Source organism: Tupaia chinensis, unplaced genomic scaffold (assembly GCF_000334495.1).
Source record: "Tupaia chinensis unplaced genomic scaffold, TupChi_1.0 Scaffold000362_1, whole genome shotgun sequence".
In the NCBI taxonomy this organism is placed as follows: domain Eukaryota; kingdom Metazoa; phylum Chordata; class Mammalia; order Scandentia; family Tupaiidae; genus Tupaia; species Tupaia belangeri.
This window is the reverse complement of record NW_006159859.1, coordinates 3,359,825-3,383,843: the sequence shown is the minus strand read 5'-3', so window position 1 is coordinate 3,383,843 and position 24,019 is coordinate 3,359,825. Positions and strand designations below refer to the sequence as shown.

Below are 24,019 nucleotides of genomic sequence, written 5' to 3'. Positions count from 1 at the left end.
AGGCAATGAATAAAAAAGAAAAATAGATATGTAGTATTAACTTGTTATACATGGTGCTAACAGGAAAGATAACTACATTGTGATGGACTGGGAAATAATCTTCAATAGGAAGGCCAGGTGAGGTCTTAATAAATACCAATAGATGACATTTATTTCATTATCTACTGAGATGAGGGGGTGAATCACGTGAACATCTAGGGGAAAGATGATTATCAGTGTGGCCAGGACTACATGGAACAGAATGAACAAATAAAAGTCAGAGAGGCACAGGCGAGATTGTGTGCAACCTTGCTGGCCACTCTAAGGAGTTCTGCTTTCACTTTGCGTGAGATGGGAAGCCACTGGAAGGTTCTGCACAGAGAAGTAACATGAAATGTCCTTTTAAAGAGTGCCCTAGGGCATGTGTACTCACTAGAGAATGAAAGAGACAGGGACAGAGACAGAGAGAGGAAAAGTGAAAAATCACCCCCCAAAGGGGATGGCCACGTCTCAATCCTTCATTCTTCTCTTGGGATCTCGGGCATGCACACACACACACCTGGTGTGATTTTCAAGCCACAGGTCCAGGACTTGAACCACAGTAGGCCATGTGGAAGTCCAGGGGCCATCTATTGGCCTCAAGAAGTTGAATTTCTGATGTTTGTATTTTTTTATAAGGTCTTGAGAAAGTGTGTGACTCAAAAACATTATAAATGTACTGTGGGTAGAAAGGGAGTCTTGTGAGCTTGAGTGCTCTGTGCACATGCAGAGCACACAAAAGAGTGGTTCCTTTTTCAGTTCCAGAAATATGGAGTGGGGGCAGACAGGTGGTGTTAGTGTGGTGGTTAGAGGCAATGGACTCCTACATAGCCAACTGTGGTTTGGGTCCTTTGTGGCTTGCTTTCTCACTTTCTCTCATTCTATCCATCTCTGGTCAAATTAAATAAATAAGTAAATAAAGTTAAATAAAATAATTCTAAAAAAAAACGGAGTGAACACAACACAGAAATTGCTTTCATGGAACATATTCTAGCAACAGGAGGCAATGAATAAAAAAGAAAAATAGATATGTAGTATTAACTTGTTATACATGGTGCTAACAGGAAAGATAACTACATTGTGATGGACTGGGAAATAATCTTCAATAGGAAGGCCAGGTGAGGTCTTAATAAATACCAATAGATGACATTTATTTCATTATCTACTGAGATGAGGGGGTGAATCACGTGAACATCTAGGGGAAAGATGATTATCAGTGTGGCCAGGACTACATGGAACAGAATGAACAAATAAAAGTCAGAGAGGCACAGGCGAGATTGTGTGCAACCTTGCTGGCCACTCTAAGGAGTTCTGCTTTCACTTTGCGTGAGATGGGAAGCCACTGGAAGGTTCTGCACAGAGAAGTAACATGAAATGTCCTTTTAAAGAGTCACAGTGGCTACTAGATTGATTATGACGGGGACAGGAGGCAAGAATGGAAGCAGGAAAGCCCTCAGGTTATTGCAACATCAGTTAAGATGTCTTGGTCTCAGTCCAAAGATACAGAGCATCTTTCCCCAGGTCACACAACTAGTAAGTGATGAAACTAGGATTTGACACAGAACCAGAGACCAGTCACACTGAACACACTCTTAAAAATGTTTCTGTGCATAAAATCAGAAAGCAAGCATTGAAGTTCCTATTTTGAATAAGTCATAAAAAGGCATGTTTATTTCATGTTGTTCCTTATTCATTAACCCAGGGAGTCTCTATGCTCTTGGCAATGGGCCTGCTCACCTTTCTGGACACGTTTTCAATGAGTCTACAAAATGTTCATGTAGTTTGGATTCAGACTGAGAGAAAAGGGGAACTCAAGGATGACTCAAGGATTTTTGGCCTGGAAAATGAACATTGCCATTAACTGTAATGGGGAAGGCAAGTTTTATGAGGAAGATCAGGGAGTAGTAGGCTTTAAAAAGTGAGAGAAGTGACTGTATGTATCCCTGTAGAGGTGACAAGTTGGCGATTAATATAGGAATCCAAAGTTTGGAGTGTGGCCCATTCCAGGTGCCCCGGTAGACTGTTACTTTTTAAATTCTTTTTAAAGTTTATTTACTGATTTCCCTCATGAGATAAAGAGAGAGAGAGAGGGACAGAGAGAGAAACAAAGAGAAAGGCACCCCCAACAGGGTCTTCACACAATTCTACCCCCAGTCTCACCCAGCCTGATCTTGAGCATGTGCACACCCAGCTTGCTCAGGGTGGCCCCAGGATGCAAACCCTAGAACTTTCCATTGTGGGTCCAGTTGAATTACCACTGTACCATTAAATATTTGAATTGCCGTGAGTTGTTAAATATTCCAAATGTTACTTTTGCTAATCTATTCACTGTTGTTGCATTTACCAGTATTTCTCACTTAATACAAGATGTACATCTCTAGGCTTGTTTTTACTAAAAAGCCACATTGATTATTTGATTCCTTTGCTCAAGAGTCTTTAGTAGCTCCCCATAGTCTAAAATATTAGAGCGAAAATTCTTTTTTTTTTTTTATTTTGAGAAATTTTTGCTATAGGGCACATGTACTTGCTGGAGAGACAGAGAGACAAAAAGTGAGAAATCAATCCCAAGAAGGGATGACCACACCACAATCCCTTCTCCTCTTAGGATTTTGAGCACATATGCACACATGCCCAGCATGACTTTCAAGTCGTCAGGTCAGGACTTGAACCACGGTCGACCACATGAGAATCTAGCCACATAACCATTACTCCATATGCTGGTCCTGAGAGCAAAATTTCTTAGTCTGAAACTTAAATCCTTTCACAATTTCATGAAATCAACTTTAAATATACTATGTGAACCCTACTCCAGTTAAACTGGGATTATTGGAAGCCTTCATCCTTATGTGTGTCCATCTCTTTTCTCCTTTTTAAGATGTTTCTCTTACACCACTGTAACTCCTCTCTTGCCATCTGTCAAAATCCTACCTACCATTTGTAGGGAGAGGCTATTTTGAGCGAACATGTGACCTTTAGACACATACAGAAATGGGCTTTTATGGGCAGTTTAATTTGTAAAGATGTGAATGCTATTGACATGTGAATGTGCTAGCTGTCTATGTCTGAAACTGCAGAGCAGTATTGGTTTAAAGGAAGTAACATATGTTAATCAGAAATGGCCCCAAGTAGATTAGAAAAAACTTACATAGAACTACATGGTGCCAGGTGTCTTTGTATATTTAGTCAATTAACATCTAAAAATAACTGGCTTTACATTCTACTTTTTTCCCCTAATTTTTTGCTCTAAACAAAACAAAACAAAACAACAACAACAAAAAACTTGCACACAATTTGGGACCATGGCTATTTCCAGAGAAGTCTGGACCACCTGATTTCCATTTTTTTAATACTTGTATGCCATTGTTTGTCTAGTTTTATATGTATTCTCTAATCTATAGACCCTCTCCCCTACTCAGGCACACATTCGTTTAGCAACCCTTCAAAGCCTCAGGAAAATTCTCACTCTTTCAGTAACTATTAAAGTGGGAAATGAACTCTCTTTTCTCTGAGTTCTTACCAGCTTTGTCTCTAGCACTTACTGACTGGCTTTCTTTTTCTGTTTGGTTTTCATGTGTATGGTGTGTGTGTGCATATACGTATGTGTATAAATTTCATTGCAATCAGGAACCTTTTCTTCTTATCTTTTGCATAGTGAGTCATGGGTAAATTAAAGTTGACCTTTTCATTTTGTCATATTATTTAGTCCATAAATAATTTGATGGATGGCTTTATCTCTTAGGTCAAATTATTGGGTCATTGGAAAAGTCATGATCCATTTTTCTGTTTTTCTATGCAAAAATGTGTTATCACTTTTCCAAAAAGCCAATATTATTATCTAAGCTCTGACATATATTATCAACCCTAGAGAAGGATACTATTCCTATCCCATTGTATCAGTGTGGAAGTTGAGCCCTTGAGACTCTTGCATCTTGCCCAAAGTTGCAAATGGTAGAGCAAAGATACGGGTTCAGATGATTTAATTCCAGAGCCAGATCTCGAAGTCATCTATAGATACTCTCTTTTCTACCTAGACCGTTACATCTATTTGAAAATTCATCCACATAGATTCAGAAAGCAAAGATGGCTTTTCATCTCCTATTCTAAAATGATATTAAAGAAAAAGTCATGTTATTTAATATGCCAAAGAATGCCTCCAAGTATTTTTTAGGAATGTGATGCTCTCTGCTTGGGTTCATTTCAAGAGAACTATTGTCAACTCAGATGATAGTTACAGACCTGGTGACAGGTAGTTGCTCATTCCTGTGTTTCATTTAATTTCTCTTTATTAATTTTCCTTTCTACATAATATTTTAGATATTTCTGACATGAAGACTATTTTCAAAGTAGCCTCAGCAGCATGGAATTGTGCATCTTATTCCCTGAAATTTGTTTTAGCTCGTAAGAATTCTTGTGAAACAAAGCATAACTAAAAGCCAAACTTAAAATTATATAACACATGTGAGATAAGGTGGGGGGGGGTTGGAAAATAGGACATGTGTAACAGAAGACCTCCAGTTCATTCCTAAGATTGGCCTATTATGAGTTCTGCTTTTCTCAAAGAGAACTTGGGGTTCTCCTGAAGAGTTATTGTTTATTCATAAACAACAACTTGGCTTTCTAGAGCTTCTAGACGTCTGTTAGTTGTTAAAATACATAGAAGAAGAGGCATGGGAATTATAGTGAGAACATGTGAAGGTATAGGATTTCTATTTAATAGAAGCCATCGAACCCAACAAAAACTGCGCATCAGGATAACTTTACAGAGGACACCCAAGAGACAACAATGCCAAGATTAGTACTTCCAGGCAAGAAAATGGTCTTTCAAACCACTTTTCTAAGTCAGTGTTATCACATCCACTGGGTTGCTATAATACTGCCAAATACAACAATAAACTGAAGGAACCTTGAACTACGTATAACTGGTCTGTGTGTGTGTGTGTGTGTGCACACACACATGCACAGTGTGTATTGGGGAAGAAAATTATTTTTACATTGGAGTTATTTTTTTCCTTTTTTGATGAGCAGATTTTAGTGTTAATAAAGTGTCAGTGTCCAGGAAATCTCTGCTTCTATCCCCTGTAGGGAGCATATGGACATCATAACTTTGACACTTAGAATGCTGAATGAGCGATTTGATTCTCACCTGAACTTTGGGATTTTGCCTGAGGCACCATTGCTCCTTGCACTCAGGCTTACAGCCTAAACAGACCAAAAACCAGCAGAGGGTAAACACACACTCACACACACACGTACACACTAGCAAAAAGTATGTAAATTTGGCATAGAGTTCGTTACATAGGTATTTGTGCACTAGCAAAATATGCTGAATGCCTGCTCTGTGCCAGGATACCGTGGGTATACACACACGAGAACCTGCCAGAAGTAAGGGTAATGCTTAGTGAAATGCTCTGCTTGGTCGGTTAAAGGAGGTCAGGGAGAGATCAGAGGTCAAGAGTAGGATTAACTAGGTTTTCCAGGTCACCAAGTTGGAGGGAAGGCCCAGAAAGGAGGTGTTCAAAGTAAAGAGAACAGTATGCACAAGGGCACAGGGGCATAGACCCACATGAATCGTGTCTGGAAATGCAGGTAACTCACTGTGACTGAGGCACAGGGGAGAGTTGGTGAGTGGTGGGAGATGTTAAGGAGAAAAGGGAAGGCCAAATTTGAGGCAGGCATTCCTTCATTTTTAAAGAGTTTGAACTTCAGAAGTCATCCTAGGGACCAGCAGTTAGCACAATGGCTATGTTGCTGGACTCCCATGTAGTCTACTGCTGTTCGAGTCCTGGACCCGGTGGCTTAAACTTTCACCGGGCATGTGTGCATGTGTGCCCAAGATTCTGAGAGGAGAATGGAGGAGAAGGAATTGCGGTGTGGCCATCCCCCCTTGGGGGGTGATTTCTCGCTTTCTGTCTCTCTGTCTCTCTCTGTCTTTCTGGCGAGCACAGGCGCCCTAGAAAAAACATCTCAAAAAAAAAAAAAAAAAAAAAAAAAAAAAAAAAAAAAAAAAAAAAGAAGTCATCCTACATAGACAAAGTTAAATGACTATAAATTCTTTTCTCCTTTCAAAAACACATTCTATTTTTGTATTCCTTGCCTCTTCTTTGAGCTATTATATATTTTCTTTTTTAAAGTTTATTCATTTTTCCCATTGGTGGTGGGGTGCTTCTTTGAACAGGATCTTCTCTGGCCCACCCCAAACCTCAGTCAGTCAGATCACAGGCACATGTGGGGAGACCTTTGGAAGCGAACCCAGGCTTCCTCCATGGCCTCAGCTGCGCAATCATTGTGTTACCCATGGACCACAGTGGCTGACTTCTTCCTTCTTGTTTTACTCCCTCTTGTCCAAGTCCAGAAAAGGTCTTCTGCTCTAACTTTGGCCCACTTGGGTGGCTCCTTGTATCCCCCATTCTCATGCTTTTATCTGTACCACCTGTCTGGTGCTCCATGACCCAATGCCTTGGGAAATGACAGGAGTCAACTAATGAAAGCTAAAATGCAGGTGCCAGAAGATAGTGTAATGGTTATTTCACTGGACTCCCACATGGCTGACTGTAGTTTGAGTCCTGGACTTGGCAGCTTGAAACTCAAACTAGGTACATGTGCGTGTGTGCCCAAAATCCTGAAAGGAGAATAGAGGAGAAGGGATTGTGGCATGGCCAGCTCCCTGAGGGGTGATTTCTTGCTTTCTGGCTCTCTGTCTCTCCGGCAAGCGTACACACCCTATAGCAGAAATCTCTTTCTCTCTAAAATTAAGAACAGCTAAAATGTTAGCAAGAACAAAAAAGAAAAGATTTGATTTCAAATGAGTCATGGAGAAAATATGGACTTGACCTATGGAAAAGACCATCGTCTTCAACGTGAGAACCAACTTTAACCTTCCTGCCAACACAGATTCCTTTTTCCAATGCCCATTTTCCCCTGTAATGAATTGTTTTCTCTTTTAGCTCCTAAGAATTAGTAGCACTTATAGAATTATGTATGACTCATTAAGTTCTACACAGTGAAGCTCACATTTGAAGGCACTGCCAGAAAATCTTGCCTTTAGGGAAACAAGTAACTGAGCTGTCAGAACGTCAACAGTTACCTAATTGCGCTGGGAAATACAAGGACTTCATGGCAGTTAGGCTACTGAGGAAAGACTTGGTTTGCCCCGGCTTTCAGCAGTGCTGACTTCCTCCTATAGTGGGAGAAACTGCCAGTAAGGGAAGAAGGACAATTTACATACCATAGCAAAGCTAATCTGCCCCAGGTCTTAGTCATAGCAGGCGTGCTTGAGACATCCTGGGAAATCCCTCTTTGGAAGAGAAGAAAAGTTCAAATCACACTTGCCGTCCTAACCTTATTCTGCGTAATTCCCATCCAGAGACACTTCTGTTCGCTTTTCATGAGAACTTATTGCTGTTATTTTCTATCATGAGCTAACTGCAGTGTGGCATTTTCTAAATTTTATATATTTGATCTCACCGTAAGAGACACCATAAGAGATTTTGTTTTGTTTTTCTTCTTGCTTCTCAAGACTCCAGGAAAAACAGCTTCCGTGCCATCCTTTGCCCAGGGCTTATCTAGAATGAGTGCTGCAGAAAGTTCTACAGAGCATACAGAGGTAAGACTGCATTTCTAGCAGATGCCTTGAGGGCATTTCACATTGATCCTATTTCTAGCAATAAACTGTGGAGTAATTGATGAGAGTGAAAGAAGCCAGGTGCTTTTTTGCTCAAACTTTGCTCTGTATTTTGAACCGATGTTATTTAACATGGAAACAGCTTCTGAGAGACTGTTGCATTGTCTTTGACCTCACTGGGCTATGTTTCTTCTTTTAGGAAATGAGAGGATTCAATCTGGCCCAAATCCAGTTAGCAACCCAATTCTCTAAGTTCCATAGTTTGCTCTGGATTTAGATGAATGAGTGTGGTTCATTGTGAAAAATCTAAAAAGAACACCACATTGGTGTGATTAACAATACGATATATAGTAACAAGTATCCGTTGGAAAATATTTATATGTTCACAAGTGATACCAAAGTTTTTGTCCAGTTACTACGATAGATGACTTACTAATTGAATGAATAAATAAGTGAAAGTACTTGTTTGTTTGTTTGTTTTTAGAGATAAGCAAGGTCTAATGAGAAACTAAGTGGAACTCTTGTTCCTTTAGGTATTTCACTTAATAGTGTTAGACTTTGAATGTTCTAGAAGTGCATGTGGTATTATTGGCAGAGAAAGAAATGGTGATACTTTGAACACAGATTACACTTTTCAGGGAATAATTATAGGGAATTATTTATAGGGAATAATGTTCTGTAAGCAGCTTTTTAGCAGAACCAATGACTAATTGCGATATCTGGTGTCTTCATTAGCACCTGGAAAGCAAAGCAAATGCAAATGAAAGTTCCCCTCAAATCTTTATCCTGAATGATTTTGCTTCATTCGAGTACATATCTGTGATACAAGAACCAGCGTATAATGCGATTAATTTCCATTGGAACCCCTGGTGACACATTTATGGTATCCAACTGTTCCTCACTGAGCTACCTTTCCCTGTCTCCTTCCTTCCCAACTTGTAACTAATACTCTGAATTTCAGAAATGAATACTGCTTCATTACAAACAGATTCTTTGGCAGATGTAGTAGCAAGCTTTTGAGCAATTCTTACTATAGAAGAAAAATCAAGAGTCAAAATATGTTTACAGTTTTCTTCCAGAGAAAGTTATTTCCAGAGGTTGGGAGAAAACACACAATACACACTTACTGTTCGACCTCTGGATTCTCAGAAGGCAAGGGGATGCAGTGTTTTCTGATCACAAACGTTTGTGTACATCACAAATAGAAGACTTTTTGGAGGACCCCAGATTCATTTTTCAAAGCTTGGTCTAGAAATGAGAGGATCTTAAACTTTGATAGGAATTATGATAATCACATCCACGTGGTTGACCATGGTTTGAGTCCCAGACCTGACAGCTTGAGGCTCACATCAGGCATGTGTGTGTGCATGCCCAAAATCCTGAGAGAAGAATGAAGGAGAAGGGATTGCAACATGGCCATCCTTCTTAGGGGCTGATTTCTCACTATCTCTCTCTGGCAAGTGCATGTGCCTTATAGGAGGAAAAAAATCCTCTCTTAAATAAATAAATAAATGTGCCCTGACTTCCCTTTTAGAAATTCTAATCTATATTTTAGAATGCATGTAAATATGGGGGGAGGGGGAACGAATATGGACGGTATACCATAGCAAAGTAAAAAAAATATGGATAATTTGGGACCAGCAGTTGTCAATGGCTATGTCACTGGACTCCCATGTAATCGACCGTGGTACAAGCCCCAGACTCGGTGGCTTGAACTCGTGCTTGGCACGTGTGTGTGCGTGCCCAAGATCCTGAGAGGAGAATGGAAGAGAAGGGATTGCAGCATGGCCACCACCACCACCGCCCCCCGCCGGGGGTGATTTCTCACTTTCTATCTCACTGTCTCTCTGTCTTTCTGGCAAGTACACTCAACCTATAGCAAAAACTTCTCAAAGAAAAAAATAAAAATGGACAATTTAATACATATTTTAAAAAACCAAACTGGTGAACCATTATCAAATGTGCACAACATAATGTAATATTCAATGTTAAAGAAGATGAATGTGTGTGTCTCCTTGATTTGATTATTACACACTATATGCAAGCTTTAAGAAACCTCATTGTACCCCACAAAGATATATATTAAATAAATATTTAAACCAGAAATCACATTTAAAAATAAGTTAACAAAGCCCTTTCAGAAATTCTGATCCATTGTTCAGGGTGTTCTATGTTTAGCAAGGTCAGTGAGGACTTCAACGTGCCTTTGTGGTGAGAAACATAGGTCTAGAATTCAATCTTATTGAGCCTCTGCTTCGCTGAGCTCAGGACACTAAGTAGGGTTAACTCACAGAACCTTCCAGATCAAAGGTGTTTAATGTTTAGTCTGTTCTAGCACAGAATGGGTCCAGTTTCTTAGAAGTCTTCCCAAAAGAGAAGGTCCAATTACGGAGCCCAACATACTTGTCACCTGGGTTTTGATGTCAGACTTGGTGTTCATCCAAGTCAGCTCTTGAGGTCAAAAGCAAGCATAATCATGCTTCATTTAGTGACCCATGGAAGGCCATCGCTTTTGAAACGTGGTCTTAGTTATAACACCTGTTTGAGGAAGAAGTTGAAGAAAGGCACAACAGCAGTTAGACAGATGTCAAATATTATCAAATCTTAAAATGGTAAAACATAAGTCAACAAAGGAAAGATGGGATACTACAGTTTCCTACGTCACTTCTAATGGGAAAAATCCTGGAAATCCCATGATGATTACAAAAGAGTTATTTCCTGTAAACTTTTCTGGTGAAGACCAACATGTTTTGAAAACATTTAATTGTTTATGAATATCTTTAAGCAATTTTGTGATCTACAGAAACTATTGAGCCTGAAACTGAAGGCAGATTGAGGGAAGACCCTCATCACCCAGTTCACTGTATTACTCACATGATTCAGGAAGGAGAGGGCGATAAGACTATTAAATTAAATTACAACAGAGAAAGCAGTCCTTTACTTAACTGAGTTGTGCTGGGGGTCGATTTCAGCAGATGGCATGCAGTTTCCAGAGTTTTTGTGCTTTCTTTAAAACACTTTCATCCATGAAAAAAATAAGCAACTGGGTAGAAAAGTGGTTCACTTTTCATTATGCCAATAATGTATTATTAATCTAAACTTGCAATCAAGAGAGGTTTTAGCCAAAGAACTGGTTTAAATTATACAGAACCAGATAATATATGCCCACTTTCCTAATATACATGTGTCATTTTCATTGAGCTAGTTAACTCATGGTAGGTTTAGAATTGCCTGGTGTATTTGAGCTGTTTGTATTGGTGTTTTTCTATGATAGTTATATATGCCCTCTGACTTTTGCTAGGGCCACTCTTTAAAATCTTAATGGCATCTGAGTTACTGGGCTCTGATACAAAATATGACTTTATAAAAATATTCACTTGTAATACTTAACACACATCCATGAAATATACCTGATTTCTCTAAGCCAGTATCCTCTGACTTGTCATTTTTGGAGAAACCGTTTGAAATTCAAATTCATAAAATTCTTATTTCTGATTGCTTCATTATTTCCACACCCATTTATAGTTCACGAGAGGATTATTTGGTACCTAATTCATATTTAGGATCGTAAACTATAAAATAAAATATTACAATATAAACTGATTCGTGGGTGAGTCAGTGGCATGGCGGTTAAGGCAGCTGGATCCCGCATGGCAGGCTGTGCAGTTTGTCCTGGCCCTGGTGGCTTGAAAAACAGGCTAGTGCATGGGTGTCTGTGCCCAAAATCTTTAGAGAAATGGAGGAGAAAGGATTGCAGTGTGACCATGCTCCATGATGGGTATGTTCACACCTTTCTCTCTCTCTCTTTCTCTGTGGAGTACATGTGCCCTCTGGCAAGAATTTAAATAAATAAACATATGTGTGTATTAAAAAAAAATCAACGACAACAAATTGATTCACCAACAAGTCATTATGAAGGAATTACTATAATTATGTAGTTTTTTTTTTTTTTCTTTTTGGAGAGGTTTTCCCTATAGGGCGCGTGCGCTCGCCAGACAGACAGAGACATAGAGACAGAAAGCGAGAAATCACCCCCCAGGGGGGATGGTCATGCCGCAATCCTTTCTCCTCCATTCTCCTCTCGGGATCTTGGGCACGCACGCACACACGCCCGGCGTGAGATTTAAGCCACCGGGTCCGGGACACGAACCGCGGTCGACTACGTGGGAGTCCAGCGACATAGCCATTACGCTAACTGCTGGTTCCCTATAATTATGTAGTTTTACAAACCACAATACATATGTTGGTCAAAGGCATGGATTTTTTATTTTTAAGAGAAATTTTTGCTGTAGGGTGCGTGTGCTCGCTGGAGAGACAGAGAAACAGAAAGTAAGAAATCACTCCCCTGGGGGATCACCACACGGGAATCCCTTCTCCTCCATTCTCCTCTCAAAACTTGGGGCATGCATCCACATGCACCTGGTGTTGAGTTTGAAGCTGCTGGGTCCGGGACTCAAAGTGCTGTTGACTACATGGGAGTCCAGTGACGTAATCATTGTACCATTTGCTGGTCCCAAGGCATGGGCTTTGTGAAGGACAGTAGTTTTCCTGTTTGCTTATTTTGTAGACCGTTTTACGTCAATCTTTTTTCTTCTCTTTTGTAAAGTGTCCTCAATCGTTAAGAAGAAAGAACTTGACACATTCTCTTGAACAAAAGATAAGGTGTTTGGAAAAACAGAGAAAAGAGGTAATTTAAAACATTAGCTGGAACCCATGTGCCTTGGATTAATGCTGAGAATGAAACAGCCTGTTATTTGTTATCAGCTCACAATATTTACCGTCAGGAGACCGACCCGTACTACTCTGAGAGCAAATGCATATCTCATACTTGGTCTCTCTGTGCTAGGGCAGCAAGAAATGAAAAAGGACGAAGTCATAAATCTAGTTTTTATAAAGCTAATTTTCTCAGGACATAGAAGTTCCCTCTACCTGGACTGTGAGCTCATCACATGTCCTTGATGGCTTGTCACTTGACTTACCTTGAAGGTACAAGTGCCAGAGTCTTTAAGTACAGCTGACGCGGGTCCTACAACTTCATGAACCATACATCCAAATGCACAGGGCTCAGGGGCATTCTGGTTAAAAATTTTGCTTCTAGAATGTTATTAGGTATGCATGGATATGATCTGGAGTCTGATTTTCTGAATTTAATGCATGTTAGGATCCTCTTTAATCTTGATGGAGGAAGGGGTGAAAAGAAAACAATGTTATCACTCTCTCTATATTGTCAGTTTTGTAATTTTTGTATTACATCTTTCATGTCCTCTTCCAAAGTGCCTTTCACTCCTCTTTGACTCTGCATAATGTGATACTGGAAAATTACTCAACTATAGCAGAGTATGATTACCATGGCATAGAATGTTAATCCTTAAAATGCCAATAGATCAGGTGTTTTTATATAAATATAACATATAATTATATGAAATAATCATATCTATTTTAGCAGAAGAGTTATCTAGTAACTACTGCTCTGAATTAGTGTTTTCTTTTTTAATTAGGAAGAAGTTTTGCTATTTTTTTTATTACTGTGACTAACTTCTCAGTGTCCAGCCCATATTGATAAATCTTAGGATTTCTATTAATGTAGGAAACTTCAAACTTCCGCTAAAGTACAACAAAGTACAAATCAAAGTGTTTTTTTCTTCTTTCTAATAAATACATGTTTTAAAAATATTTAAATTGTTTGCAGCCTAAAATATTTCTAAATATTATATTAGAACTATTATTTCTTGAAAATCTATACTTTCAAATAGATGATGTTAACCAGTCATTAAGTATATATTAGAAATCGTGTTAATCTTATAAAGGATATTATTGGGAGTAAATGATTATCACTTAATGAAACATCAAATTTCTCAATGTAAAGTCTGCTTAGTGTAAAGGCTGGAAAGAATATTTTATTAAAAATAATCTGTAAAAGCACACAGAAAAATATGGAAAGGTTTGGAAAAAGACTCTATAAATTAATCATTCCTATAGAAAACCATTAATACTTACACATTTTCCCCAGATTTTGGTTGGACTGAACAAAGATGGAAATTCAAATAACTAAGAAAAGTTAAAAGTTGCTGATAAGATGTTCAGCTGACTTATCAAGATATAACTAGGACTTCACCCAGCCTGTTGGCATATCTGGTGGCCATCTGACCCACAGAGCATGGTCATCTCAGAGTTCGAATCCTTGGGTTAGCCTGAAAACACACTAGGCATGTGCATGTGTCCCTAGGATCCCGAGAAGTTTAAAGGACTATGAAAAGTGGATCGTGGGGTGTTAAGACCCTGTTGGGGGTACTTTCTTCTTCGTCTTTCATGTGTACATATGTACTCTCTATCATGAATAAAACACAAAAAAGATATACCTAAGGCCTGATTTTTCCAGATGTGAACCAGTTTTTACGGTGAGAGTGTGTCCACTAAAATTATCCCAACTCAACAGAACTTGGTAGAAGGGCTGTTGCCTTCACCCATATTTCAAAATCTCAGTAACCTCAAATAAAAGTAATTTCATTTTAGCCAAATTTCCAAAAAGGGCAGAAATCCTTTGTTGATTCACCACATTTTCATGATTTCAGCTCCTGGAAGTTAACCAGCAATGGGATCAGCAATTTAGAAGTATGAAAGTATTATATGAAAGAAAGGTAAACACCTCTCTCTGTTTTGCTCTTTTCTTTAAACCGATAATCTTGGAGGAGTCCAGGCTATAAAGACTCTGGTTGATTTCAGCCACAAAGAGATTTGTGTATAACCAACTGTTGAGAAAATGCGGCAGTGGTGGCAAGAGGTGCTGAGTGTGTTATTGGCCTCTTGGTACTAAAGATGAGTGAATGGTGTCGATGAATTGTCTTGGCATGATCAAAAGATGCTAAGAATAGCCTCAGCGAAGTCCCCAGGGTTCTTATATACATTTATCGCGTCTACAGAGTCTCGTGGAGTCAGCTTTCTCACCAGCAGCAATAAATAGACATGGCACATGTGAGGTCAGGGACGGTTTAAAGTCCACGCTGTGTATACAAGACTAGCTCTGCAGTTCCTTAACCAGGTAGCATAAGCTATTTTCCGCAGATAAAGAAACAAAGTGGAAATAGCGAGGTATGAGAGGACGTAGGTCATGCCCCTCTTCTCTCTAAAGCTCATGCTCCATCAGAAAGTTTTGGCTTTGGAGGGACCAGCAGTTAGTATAATGGCTATGTCGCTGGACTCCCATGTAGTCAACTGTGGTTTGAGTCCTGGACTCAGTGGCTTAAACTCATGCTGGGCGCATGTGCATGCGTGTCCAAGATCCCAAGAAAAGAATGGAGGAGAAGGGATTGCAGCGTGGCCATCCCCCCTGGGGGGTCATTTCTTGCTTTCTGTTTCTCTGTCTCTCTCTTTCTAGTGAATGCATGCGTCCTATAACAAAGCAAAAAAGAAAAAAAAAAAACAAGCTTTGACTTTGGTGAGAAAGGGACTTTTTGGAGAACATCTCCATTGACAGATAAAGTCAATTCATAATGTAAAATCACTGTATCTTTAAAAAGAGAGAAAAGAGAAAGTAAGTTCCCCTAAATAATTCAGAATTAAGGAACTTGAGCACAGTGAGCAATACGGCTGCATTATTCTTCTCTTCCCTATTTGGATACTAAGAAGTATTAAATTTAGAAGGTGTGGGTTGATGTTTCTACTACACCAGGCGGTGGTTAGGCAGCCTCGCACTTACCCATTTGGGGGAAAGTTTGGATCTCCAGATTGCAAAGACCACGATCCCAGGGGAAGGGGAAGCAACTTGCTGGTGGGTGAAGATGTGGCCTGGAAAAAGGGTCTAATTCCTATTGCATTTGGAAGAAGCGCCCACCTCTACAGTTCTCTCGCTTCGTCGGTCACTCGGAGGTCGAATTTGGCATTAAGTTGAAGGTTAAGCTCCAGAATACTTATAAATTCAAGGCCATCATCTGTTTTTCTCTGACACTGGCTTATTCTATCTCCTCCTTGACCTAGAATGCCCTTTCCAGGTCAGGTCAGACATATCCTGAGAGCCAGAACTGTCACAAACCTAGGGACCACTGTCTGTGTTCTAAGTCCCCATTCACTCTGCGGTGGGGGTGCTTAGGAGTAAGGAGGTGGGCTGGAGGCTGCTCTGGGGTAAGATGCATGCTTTTTCTGGCCGACCAAGCTCCTTTTTAGGTGCAAGTATCCTGATTCACGTTAGAGGCAAGAGCAGTGGAACCTCTCCTTAGGGCACATCTCAGACTGGCCACATCTGTCCCCCAGTGCATAGGTTAGGAATAAATGCACGGGTGCCTGGGCTTCAGGAGAGGTGTCTGCAACCGTCTGTGAACAATTTCCTCAGGTCGCGGAGCTGAAAACGAAGCTGGACACGGCAGAACGACGCTTGAATACACTGGAGATGGAGCAACCGCAGAACCAGAGACACAGCGACAGGCAGCGTAGTCTGGCCGGGGACGCACGGCAACTGGAAGAGGTGGGCAGGGCCGGGGAGACGACCCCCACCCAAAGGATCTGAGTAAAATCAGGGGGTGGTTTCCAGTTGAAAACCTACCCTTGTATTAATACCAACTCACTGCTGAGCAATGAACCAGTGCGAGGGTGTGTGGTTGCACAAGTCCCCAAGAGCAATAAGAAGGATCACTTCTCTGGAATGAGAAGGAAGAGGATGCTCTGCTCACTTCCCCCCTGTAGATTGCACAAACAGGCCGCTGTGAACTGGCAGCCCCTGTCCGGAAAGAGAACTAAGACACAGATTTGCTGATATCTTTCTAAGACATTTCAGTCTACCAGAAAATTCACTTCTTTCCTTTGCTTTGACTAAAGTCTATCATTTTGATTTCCGGTGTTAATAATAACAGTTTGGCAATACCTCATATTTGCACAGTAGTTTTTCTGCTTACAGAGGGCTTTGCAAGAATTAATACTTTTGCAGCCATAAACACAGCATCTCTTAGAAAGCACTGCACTCTCATTATGTCACTTAACATTCCCAGGAATGTGAGGAAAACATGATTTTTGCTACGTTCATGGTAAGAGAGCCATGAGGTGGAGGCAGACAGCTTGCCGGCATCAGTAAACGAGTACGTGGCAAATGGGACTTAGCCCAGTCTAGACTCTGAGGCACCATCAGTCCTTGCTGAGAACTACATGGTGACAATTAAGATGACAATTTCTACTCAAACCTTTCCTCCCTTTAGGTTATCGGACTTCAGGGATATGATAGAAAATGGAAGGAAAAATGTACAAACATTTACAATCTGATTTTTTTAAGTAGAGTAAGAAGGAAGAAGAAATGTAACTATTCTCGGGTGAAGACTTATTACTGGTATTATAAGGCACTAGCAATATTTTAAAACATGCATAATTCTTCATTGTTTTATTATTGACTGATTGATTGATTGTCATAGGGCACATGCGTTTCACTGGAGAGAGGCAGAGAGAGGGAAAGTGAGAAATCACGCACCAAAGGAGATGACCATGCTGCAATCCCCTCTCCTCCATTCTTCTCTTGGGGTTTTGGGCGCACAGGCACATGTGCCCAGCGTGGTTTTTAAGCAGCTGGTTCTGGGCTCAAACCAGGTGGGAGTCCAGTGCCATAGCCACTCTACCACCTCTGGCCCCAAAATATTCACAAATTCTTAAGGCAATGCCTAAAATCAGTGCCGACAATGCCTGCCACTCCAGGTTTTCCCACCTTGCTAGGAATATCTTGGTCACCGTGAGTCAGAGGGAAGCAGGGATTAGCACTTCCTTTGCTTCCTACAGTAGTCATTTCCTCTTCAGTTACACCCTGACCAGGAACCTTAGGAATGTCTCCCTCTTACAGTTAGGGCCATTTCGTAGCCTATGTAATTTTTTCTTAAATTATTCCAGATTAGAAGATGATTGGTTTATTTTCTAAGGAGATAGGCCCATTCCATTTAAATAAAAGCAAACGGTAATATATTCACTTTTCAAAAAAATGAATTACCTAAGGTATGTCTTTTACATTTAATACTATATTTGTACTGGGAGATATTAATTGCTAAAACAACATACTTTGATACTGGTATTAGTTATGTTTTTCATCTCAACTTACCTATGCTCTTCAGTATTTATTTTACTAGGTCAAAATTGCAATCCCATTAAGATCGAACTTATGTACAAATTCACTATCAAATATGTAAGGTTCAGGGGTAGGAGATACAGTGTTTGAATCTACAGCCTGTTTGCGTCTAAGCTGCTAACTTCAACTTATTTAAAGCATAGACACCTTTATTTCTTCTTCGAGAGATGTTCGCTATAGGGTGCATACACTCACCTGAGAGACAGAGAGACAGAAAGTGAGAAATCATCTCCAACCCCTCCTCCCCCAGGAGAATGGCCACACTACAATCCCTTCTCCCCCAATCTCCTCTCAGGATTCTGGGCACACACACACACGCATCCAGGCATGAGTTTCAAGACATTGGGTCTGAGGTTCAAACTGAGGTTGACCATGTGGGAGTCCAGCACCTTAACCACTATGCCACCTGCTGGCCCCAAGCACCAGCTATCATTATTTTTTTGGAGAGGTTTTCATTGTAGGGCACGTGTGCTCACCAGACAGACAGAGAGAGACATAGAGACAGAAAGTGAGAAATCCCCCCCCAGGGGGGATGGTCACACCACAATCCCTTCTCCTCCATTATCCTCTTGGGATCTTGGGCACACACACACACGCATCCAGGCATGAGTTTCAAGACATTGGGTCTGAGGTTCAAACTGAGGTTGACCATGTGGGAGTCCAGCACCTTAACCACTATGCCACCTGCTGGCCCCCAGCACCAGCTATCTTGATGGTGAACTAAAACATGGAGGAATGACGTCAGTGGGACTAGCCAATCGCTACCTTTACAAAGTAATAACCCAGGGGGCTAGAAGTTGGCACACAGGTAGAGTGTGAGGCTCTGTGAGGCTGACCCACTTAGAAAGGGCGCAGGTTCACCAGAGAGCTTCCTGAGTACGCCAGGCACTTGCATGCCCATTTGCGACCAGCCGAGGGTGGAGGTGAGTCATGGCATCAGGTCACTATTGAGAGTGCCTCTTTCCCCCTCTTACTTGTTCATGGAAGAAAGAAAGAAACTTTTTTTGTTGTTTAAAAAGATTTTTGCCGTGGGGCCATGTGCTTCCTGGAGCGAGAGATAGAGGGGGAAGAGAGAGAAAGTGAGAAGTTACCCCCCGGGGGGGATGGCTATGCCACAATCCCTTCTCTTTCATTCTCCTCCTGGGATTTGGGGTATGCATGCACACATGCCCAGTGTGATTTTTCAAGCCTCCAGGTCCTAGACTCAAACTGCAATTGGCCATGTAGGAGTCCAGTGCCTTAACCACTATGCCACTTGCTGGTTCATTTTTTAAAAATAAAAATAGCCCAGCGATATGGTGCTCTGATGAATTATCTGAAGTATAAAGCATCTTATTTGTCTAAAATGTATTCTCTTTTGGGCTTTGAGATATCTAGGATTGTTTTGTTGCCATGAGACTTTTTTTTTTCTTTTTAGGCTTTTGAGTTACCTTTACTGTTCTGTTTTTCATAACCTAGCGGCAGCAATTGGGAACTAGCTTATTCTCCAGACCCATTTATTTGGCCATTGCATGTGAGGATTTGGGGTTTTGATATCTTTTCCCGGGATTTTCTAAGAATTAGCACTGAAGCTCGGTACAAGAAAGATTTCTTCCATCCTAACCCTGTCCTTTACCCAAAGGAGATTGCTCAAAGGGAATGTGAAAGGGAAATCTTGCAGGTCCTGTTTTTATTACAGTTCAGAAGCATGACCCCTCTGCCATCAGCACCTCTTAGGTGAGGATTCCTACCCTATCACCGCATTGCACTTCTATTGGTTTTGACTTTATTTTCTTGCTCTTCATTTCAGAAGGAAAAGGAAAGCCTAAATGAAGAGTTGCATGAATTGAAGAAAGAGAATAGACTCTTGAAGGAAAAAAATGTTCTTGCAAGCAGAAAGAAGGAACATTATGAATGTGAAATAAAACGTCTCAATAAGGTACCAGGCCAGGCCAAACACAGGGGACCAGAATCAAGTCCCTACATAAAGAGCACATTCCTATTAAGAACAGCAACAAAATCCAGGGTGTAGGCCGAACCCTGGCCTCGGGGGCTAACCCAAGATGTTCTCTGTAATTTTGCAAATCACTCCTGTCTGCCACTGTCAGACATATTTGGCTAAGGAGACTTAAGGAAGCTCATGTCCTTGCAAAGAGTCATCATGCAAAAGAGAAATGAGGAGAAATTATAGAAGACAGTAGCATTTTTTTTTTTTTTTTTTTTACTTTTTGGACCTTCCTTCAGCTCGTAGAACCACACAAAGTGAGTGGGTGTTTGTGAACAATAACGTATCTCTTGGTCAACCACAAAAGCTTCCTGAGGAAACAAGCTGCTCTTTACAGTGATCACTGTGAAGCTGGGGGGTGATACATTTGTAGATGGCTGCCCTCCTGAGAACAGGGTAAAACCCACCTTTCATGGGGGTGGACGAAGCAAAAAAGGGCCTTTAGGAAAATACAAGCACTTTTTTTGCAGCTCTAGGGCACGTGTACTCACTGGGGCCGGAGGAGAAAGTGAGAAATCACCCCCATGAGAAATGACCATGCCGCATTCCCTTCTTCTCTATTCTCCTCTTGGGATTTTGGGCAAGCACGCACATGGACCCAGTGTATTTTTCAATACTCTGGGTCCAGGACTCAAACCACGTAGTCAGTCATGTGGGAAACAGCTGCCTTAACCTCTGTGCTACCTGCTAGCCTGTAAGGCCTTTGTTCCAACTTAGCTCTTCAAAGGGGATTGCTATAAAAGGATGACATTTGTGTCTGTGTGTGTGTGTGTGTGTGTGTGTGTTGTTGTTGTTGTTGTTATTGTTCCATAAAATCTAGAGTACATGTGGACTCATCAGAGACAGAGACAAGAGGGAGAGGGAGAAAGCGCCTCCAGTGGAGAACGGCCATGCCACAATTCATTCTCCCCATTTATTTTTCTGTCTTGTCAGGATTGGGGGCACACACACATGCACCCAGCATATTTCGCAAGCCACCAAGGCTGGGAGTTTGAACCACATGGTCAGCCATGTGGATTTCCTGCTCCTTCTCCTTTTTTCTCTCTCTCACGCATGCACATGTCTGGCATAATAACTGTAATGATAACAGATATTGAATAATATGCATCAGCACTGAGAAAACACAGAGATTCTGAAAAAAAAAATATGCTTACGTAGAAAATCAGAAAGAAGAGCTATTCGGTCATGTAAGCAAACTAAAAGGTGAAGTTCTACCTTGTGGGTGCATTCAAGACCATCATAGCAATTACTGAGGAATTTGTAGGATGCAGTAAACTAAATTTTAGATCAATTATAGTGTGCTTGTGTTTTAACATAGGCTCTTCAGGATGCATTGAAAATGGAATATTCTTCAGTGTCTGAGGACTGTTTGGGCAAGTGTGATGAGGAGATGAGAACAGAAATGGAGGTCCTCAAACAACAGGTGAGAAGAAGTGGCGTGACCTTGTGGAAATCCTAGGGCCCATTGTTCATGCTTCTTTGGACATTTTTGGATCTCTTGCTATTGAAAATATATGAAAGGCCTTTGCACTGATTTTAATTAGAATGATCTCATTTTAAAGGTTGACAGGAAAAGCACAAATCAGTTAGACCACTCCCATGCTCTATAAAAGAAGGCACAGAATTTCAGATGGGTTCAACAGCTTGCCCAAGCTCAGCCGGCTGAAAGAGGGACATGCCAATTAACCTCTGAGTGGGATTCTGTTAGCATTGGGTCTAGAGAGCTTCTTGGGAACCAGCAGTTAGTGTAATGGCTATGTCGCTGGACTCCCATGTAGATCCCGAGAGGAGAATGGAGGAGAAGGGATTGCGGCGTGACCATCCCCCCTGGGGGGTGATTTCTCGCTTTCTGTTTCTCTGTCTCTCCCTGTCTGTCTGGCGAGCACTCGTGCCCTATAGCGAGAACCTCTCAAAAAAAAAAAAAAATAGTAGAGAGCTTCTTATAGGCGTTACTTGTTTAAAAACACTATTGAATGGCAAAAACAAGCTGCTTTTCTACTCTTCTCTCACCACACAAACCATTTCTGTGACTTCACAATGTGTGGGGAGTTCTCCCCTCATGCAAGCGGGTGATCTAGTCTGCAGAGGAGGCCAGCTGGGAGTCCTAATTCAGTTCTGGCGCCGTGCCTGGGTGTAGCATCAGACCCAACAGGTTGATGACTCAGCTCCAGAAGACCACTGCTACTTCAGACATCAGTCCCAAATCCAGTTCTCCAGAATTTCTGACCTACTAACAGCGCAGGGGGGCTCCCAGGAACTCCTCCCCTTTTCAGGTTCTATTTGTTTGCAAGAGTGGCTCACTAGAAGCAGAGAAATGCTTACTTACAGTGACTCAGGCTGTTTCAAAAGGTACAGATGGGACCAGCAGTTAGTGTAATGGCTATGTCGCTGGACTCCCATGTAGTCAACCACTATTCGAGTCCCAGTCCCAGTAACTTAAACTCACACCAGGCACGTGTGTGTGCGTGCCCAAAGTCCAGAGAGGAGAATGGAGGAGAAGGGATTACGGAGTGGCCATCCCCCCTGGGGGGTGATTTCTCGCTTTCTGTCTCTCTCTGTCTTTCTGGTGAACGCACACGCCCTGTAGCAAAAACCTCTCCAAAAAAAAAGAAGGAAAAAAGAAAGAAAAAGAAAAAGGTACAGATGAGAAGATGCATAGGCAAGGAGGGGAAGAAAGCAGAGCTTATGGGCCTGCCCCCCCACCCCCAGAACCTCCCTGTGTTCAGCTCTCTGGATGCTCTCAGAACCCTGTCCTTGTGGGTTTTAGACTTCATTGCATAGGCATGAGATGCTAATAGACAAGGTGGGGAAACCCACAAGCCTGTCTGTTCAGATTCTTGGCCTCCTGGTGTACCAGTCCTTCCTGCTAGGGAGCAGCACCCCTCCAGAATAAGGGTCTTCTTTATTTACTACCAGAAAGGCTAGGGGTAGGGGGAATTAAATGTCTTTGTTTTTTTTTTTGGGGGGGGGTGTTTGTGGGGTTTTGGGTTTTTTTTTTTTTTGAAAGTTTTCTTGCTATAGGGTGTATGAGTTGGCCAGGAAGACAGAGAGAGAGAAAGTAAGAAATCACTCCCCAGGGGGTTGGCCATTCTGCAATCACTTCTCCTCTATTCTCCCCTCAGGATTTTGGACACCTGCGCACATGTGCCTGGTATGAGTTTCAAGCCATTGGGTACGGGACTTAAAATGCTGTTGGCCATGTGGCCATCTGGCATTTTAACTGCTATGCAACCTGCTGGTCCAGGGAGTTAAGATTTCTAAGATCCCCTTGAGTCTAGGTGCTCTGGCATGCCTTGGGGAGAAAAAAGATCGGGTAAAAGGAGAACAGAAGGCCTTTATCGCTCTGAAGCTGTTCCAAAGCCACTTCAGGAACCAAGGACAGAACGCCAAATACCTAAGAGTCAGGGACTATGGATAAGAACAAAAAGGGGACCAGCAGGTGGCATGGTGGTTAAGGCACTGGACACTCCCACATTGCCGACCACAGTTCAAGTCCCGAACCCAGCAGCTTGCTTTCTCACTTTCTCTCTCTTACTCTGTGTGGGTTTTGGGGGGGGGGGGGGGGCTAAATTTAAAAAAAGTGAATGAATAAGTAAAATCAAGTAAAACATTTTTTTTCTAAAAAAAGAACCAAAGCATACACATCTCATAATAATCACAAGTATTCACTCAAACTCTGAATCTTTTCAGAAAGTGAGAGCAGCCTGACTGTGATTTGATAGCTGCAGGTCTCAAGGCCTTCGAACAATCAGGGCCATTTTGTCTGTTGTTGTTAGAGAGATGTTTTTGCTGTAGGATATGTGTGCTTGCCGGAAACACAGAGAGAGAGAAAGTGAGAAATCACTCCCCAGGAGGCATGGCCACACCCCAACCTCACACACATACACATGCACATGCACCCAATGGAGTTTCAAGCTGCCAGGTTCAGGATTTAAACCGTAGTCAACCATGTGAGAGTTCAGCACCTTAATCACCAGCAATTTAACCAGTACGCCATCTGCTGGTTCAATAAATGCCATGTGAAGGGGAATACTTGGCACTGATTCTACTCACTGGAAAACCAGGTCTGCCCAGCTACCCCACACATGAATGGCACCCCAGACACTTTACCGATGCACACCTGATTCGTCCTTCCCACTCACCTGCCAAGTGCATAGCAGGGATAAGATGCACCCCACTGCTCCTGCTTCTCCCAGCAGTGTCGGGCTGTGGGGACAGAGCACTGCCTAGATTGCCATGTCTCATGGAGTTCATCCAGTCACAGTGTGCTTAGCCAAGGGGTCACCCATGCACATCACATCTCTTT

At 41.7% G+C, this 24,019-nt stretch overlaps 1 protein-coding gene across 3 annotated transcripts in view; it reads left to right on the top strand.

The window, feature by feature from the left end:
- The window catches only part of TNIP3 (TNFAIP3 interacting protein 3), a 120,438-nt gene that overhangs the window by 75,691 nt on the left and 20,728 nt on the right, over positions 1–24,019 (top strand). For 2 of the 3 annotated variants that reach the window (XM_006153112.3, XM_027773673.1), the window contains 6 exons: positions 7,535–7,621; positions 12,246–12,326; positions 14,212–14,277; positions 15,966–16,097; positions 19,519–19,647; positions 21,032–21,136. In XM_006153112.3, the coding sequence (XP_006153174.1) occupies positions 7,535–7,621; positions 12,246–12,326; positions 14,212–14,277; positions 15,966–16,097; positions 19,519–19,647; positions 21,032–21,136 (600 nt within the window). The remainder of the gene's footprint in view (positions 1–7,534; positions 7,622–12,245; positions 12,327–14,211; positions 14,278–15,965; positions 16,098–19,518; positions 19,648–21,031; positions 21,137–24,019) is intronic. The other variant, XM_027773674.1, reaches the window with a different exon arrangement.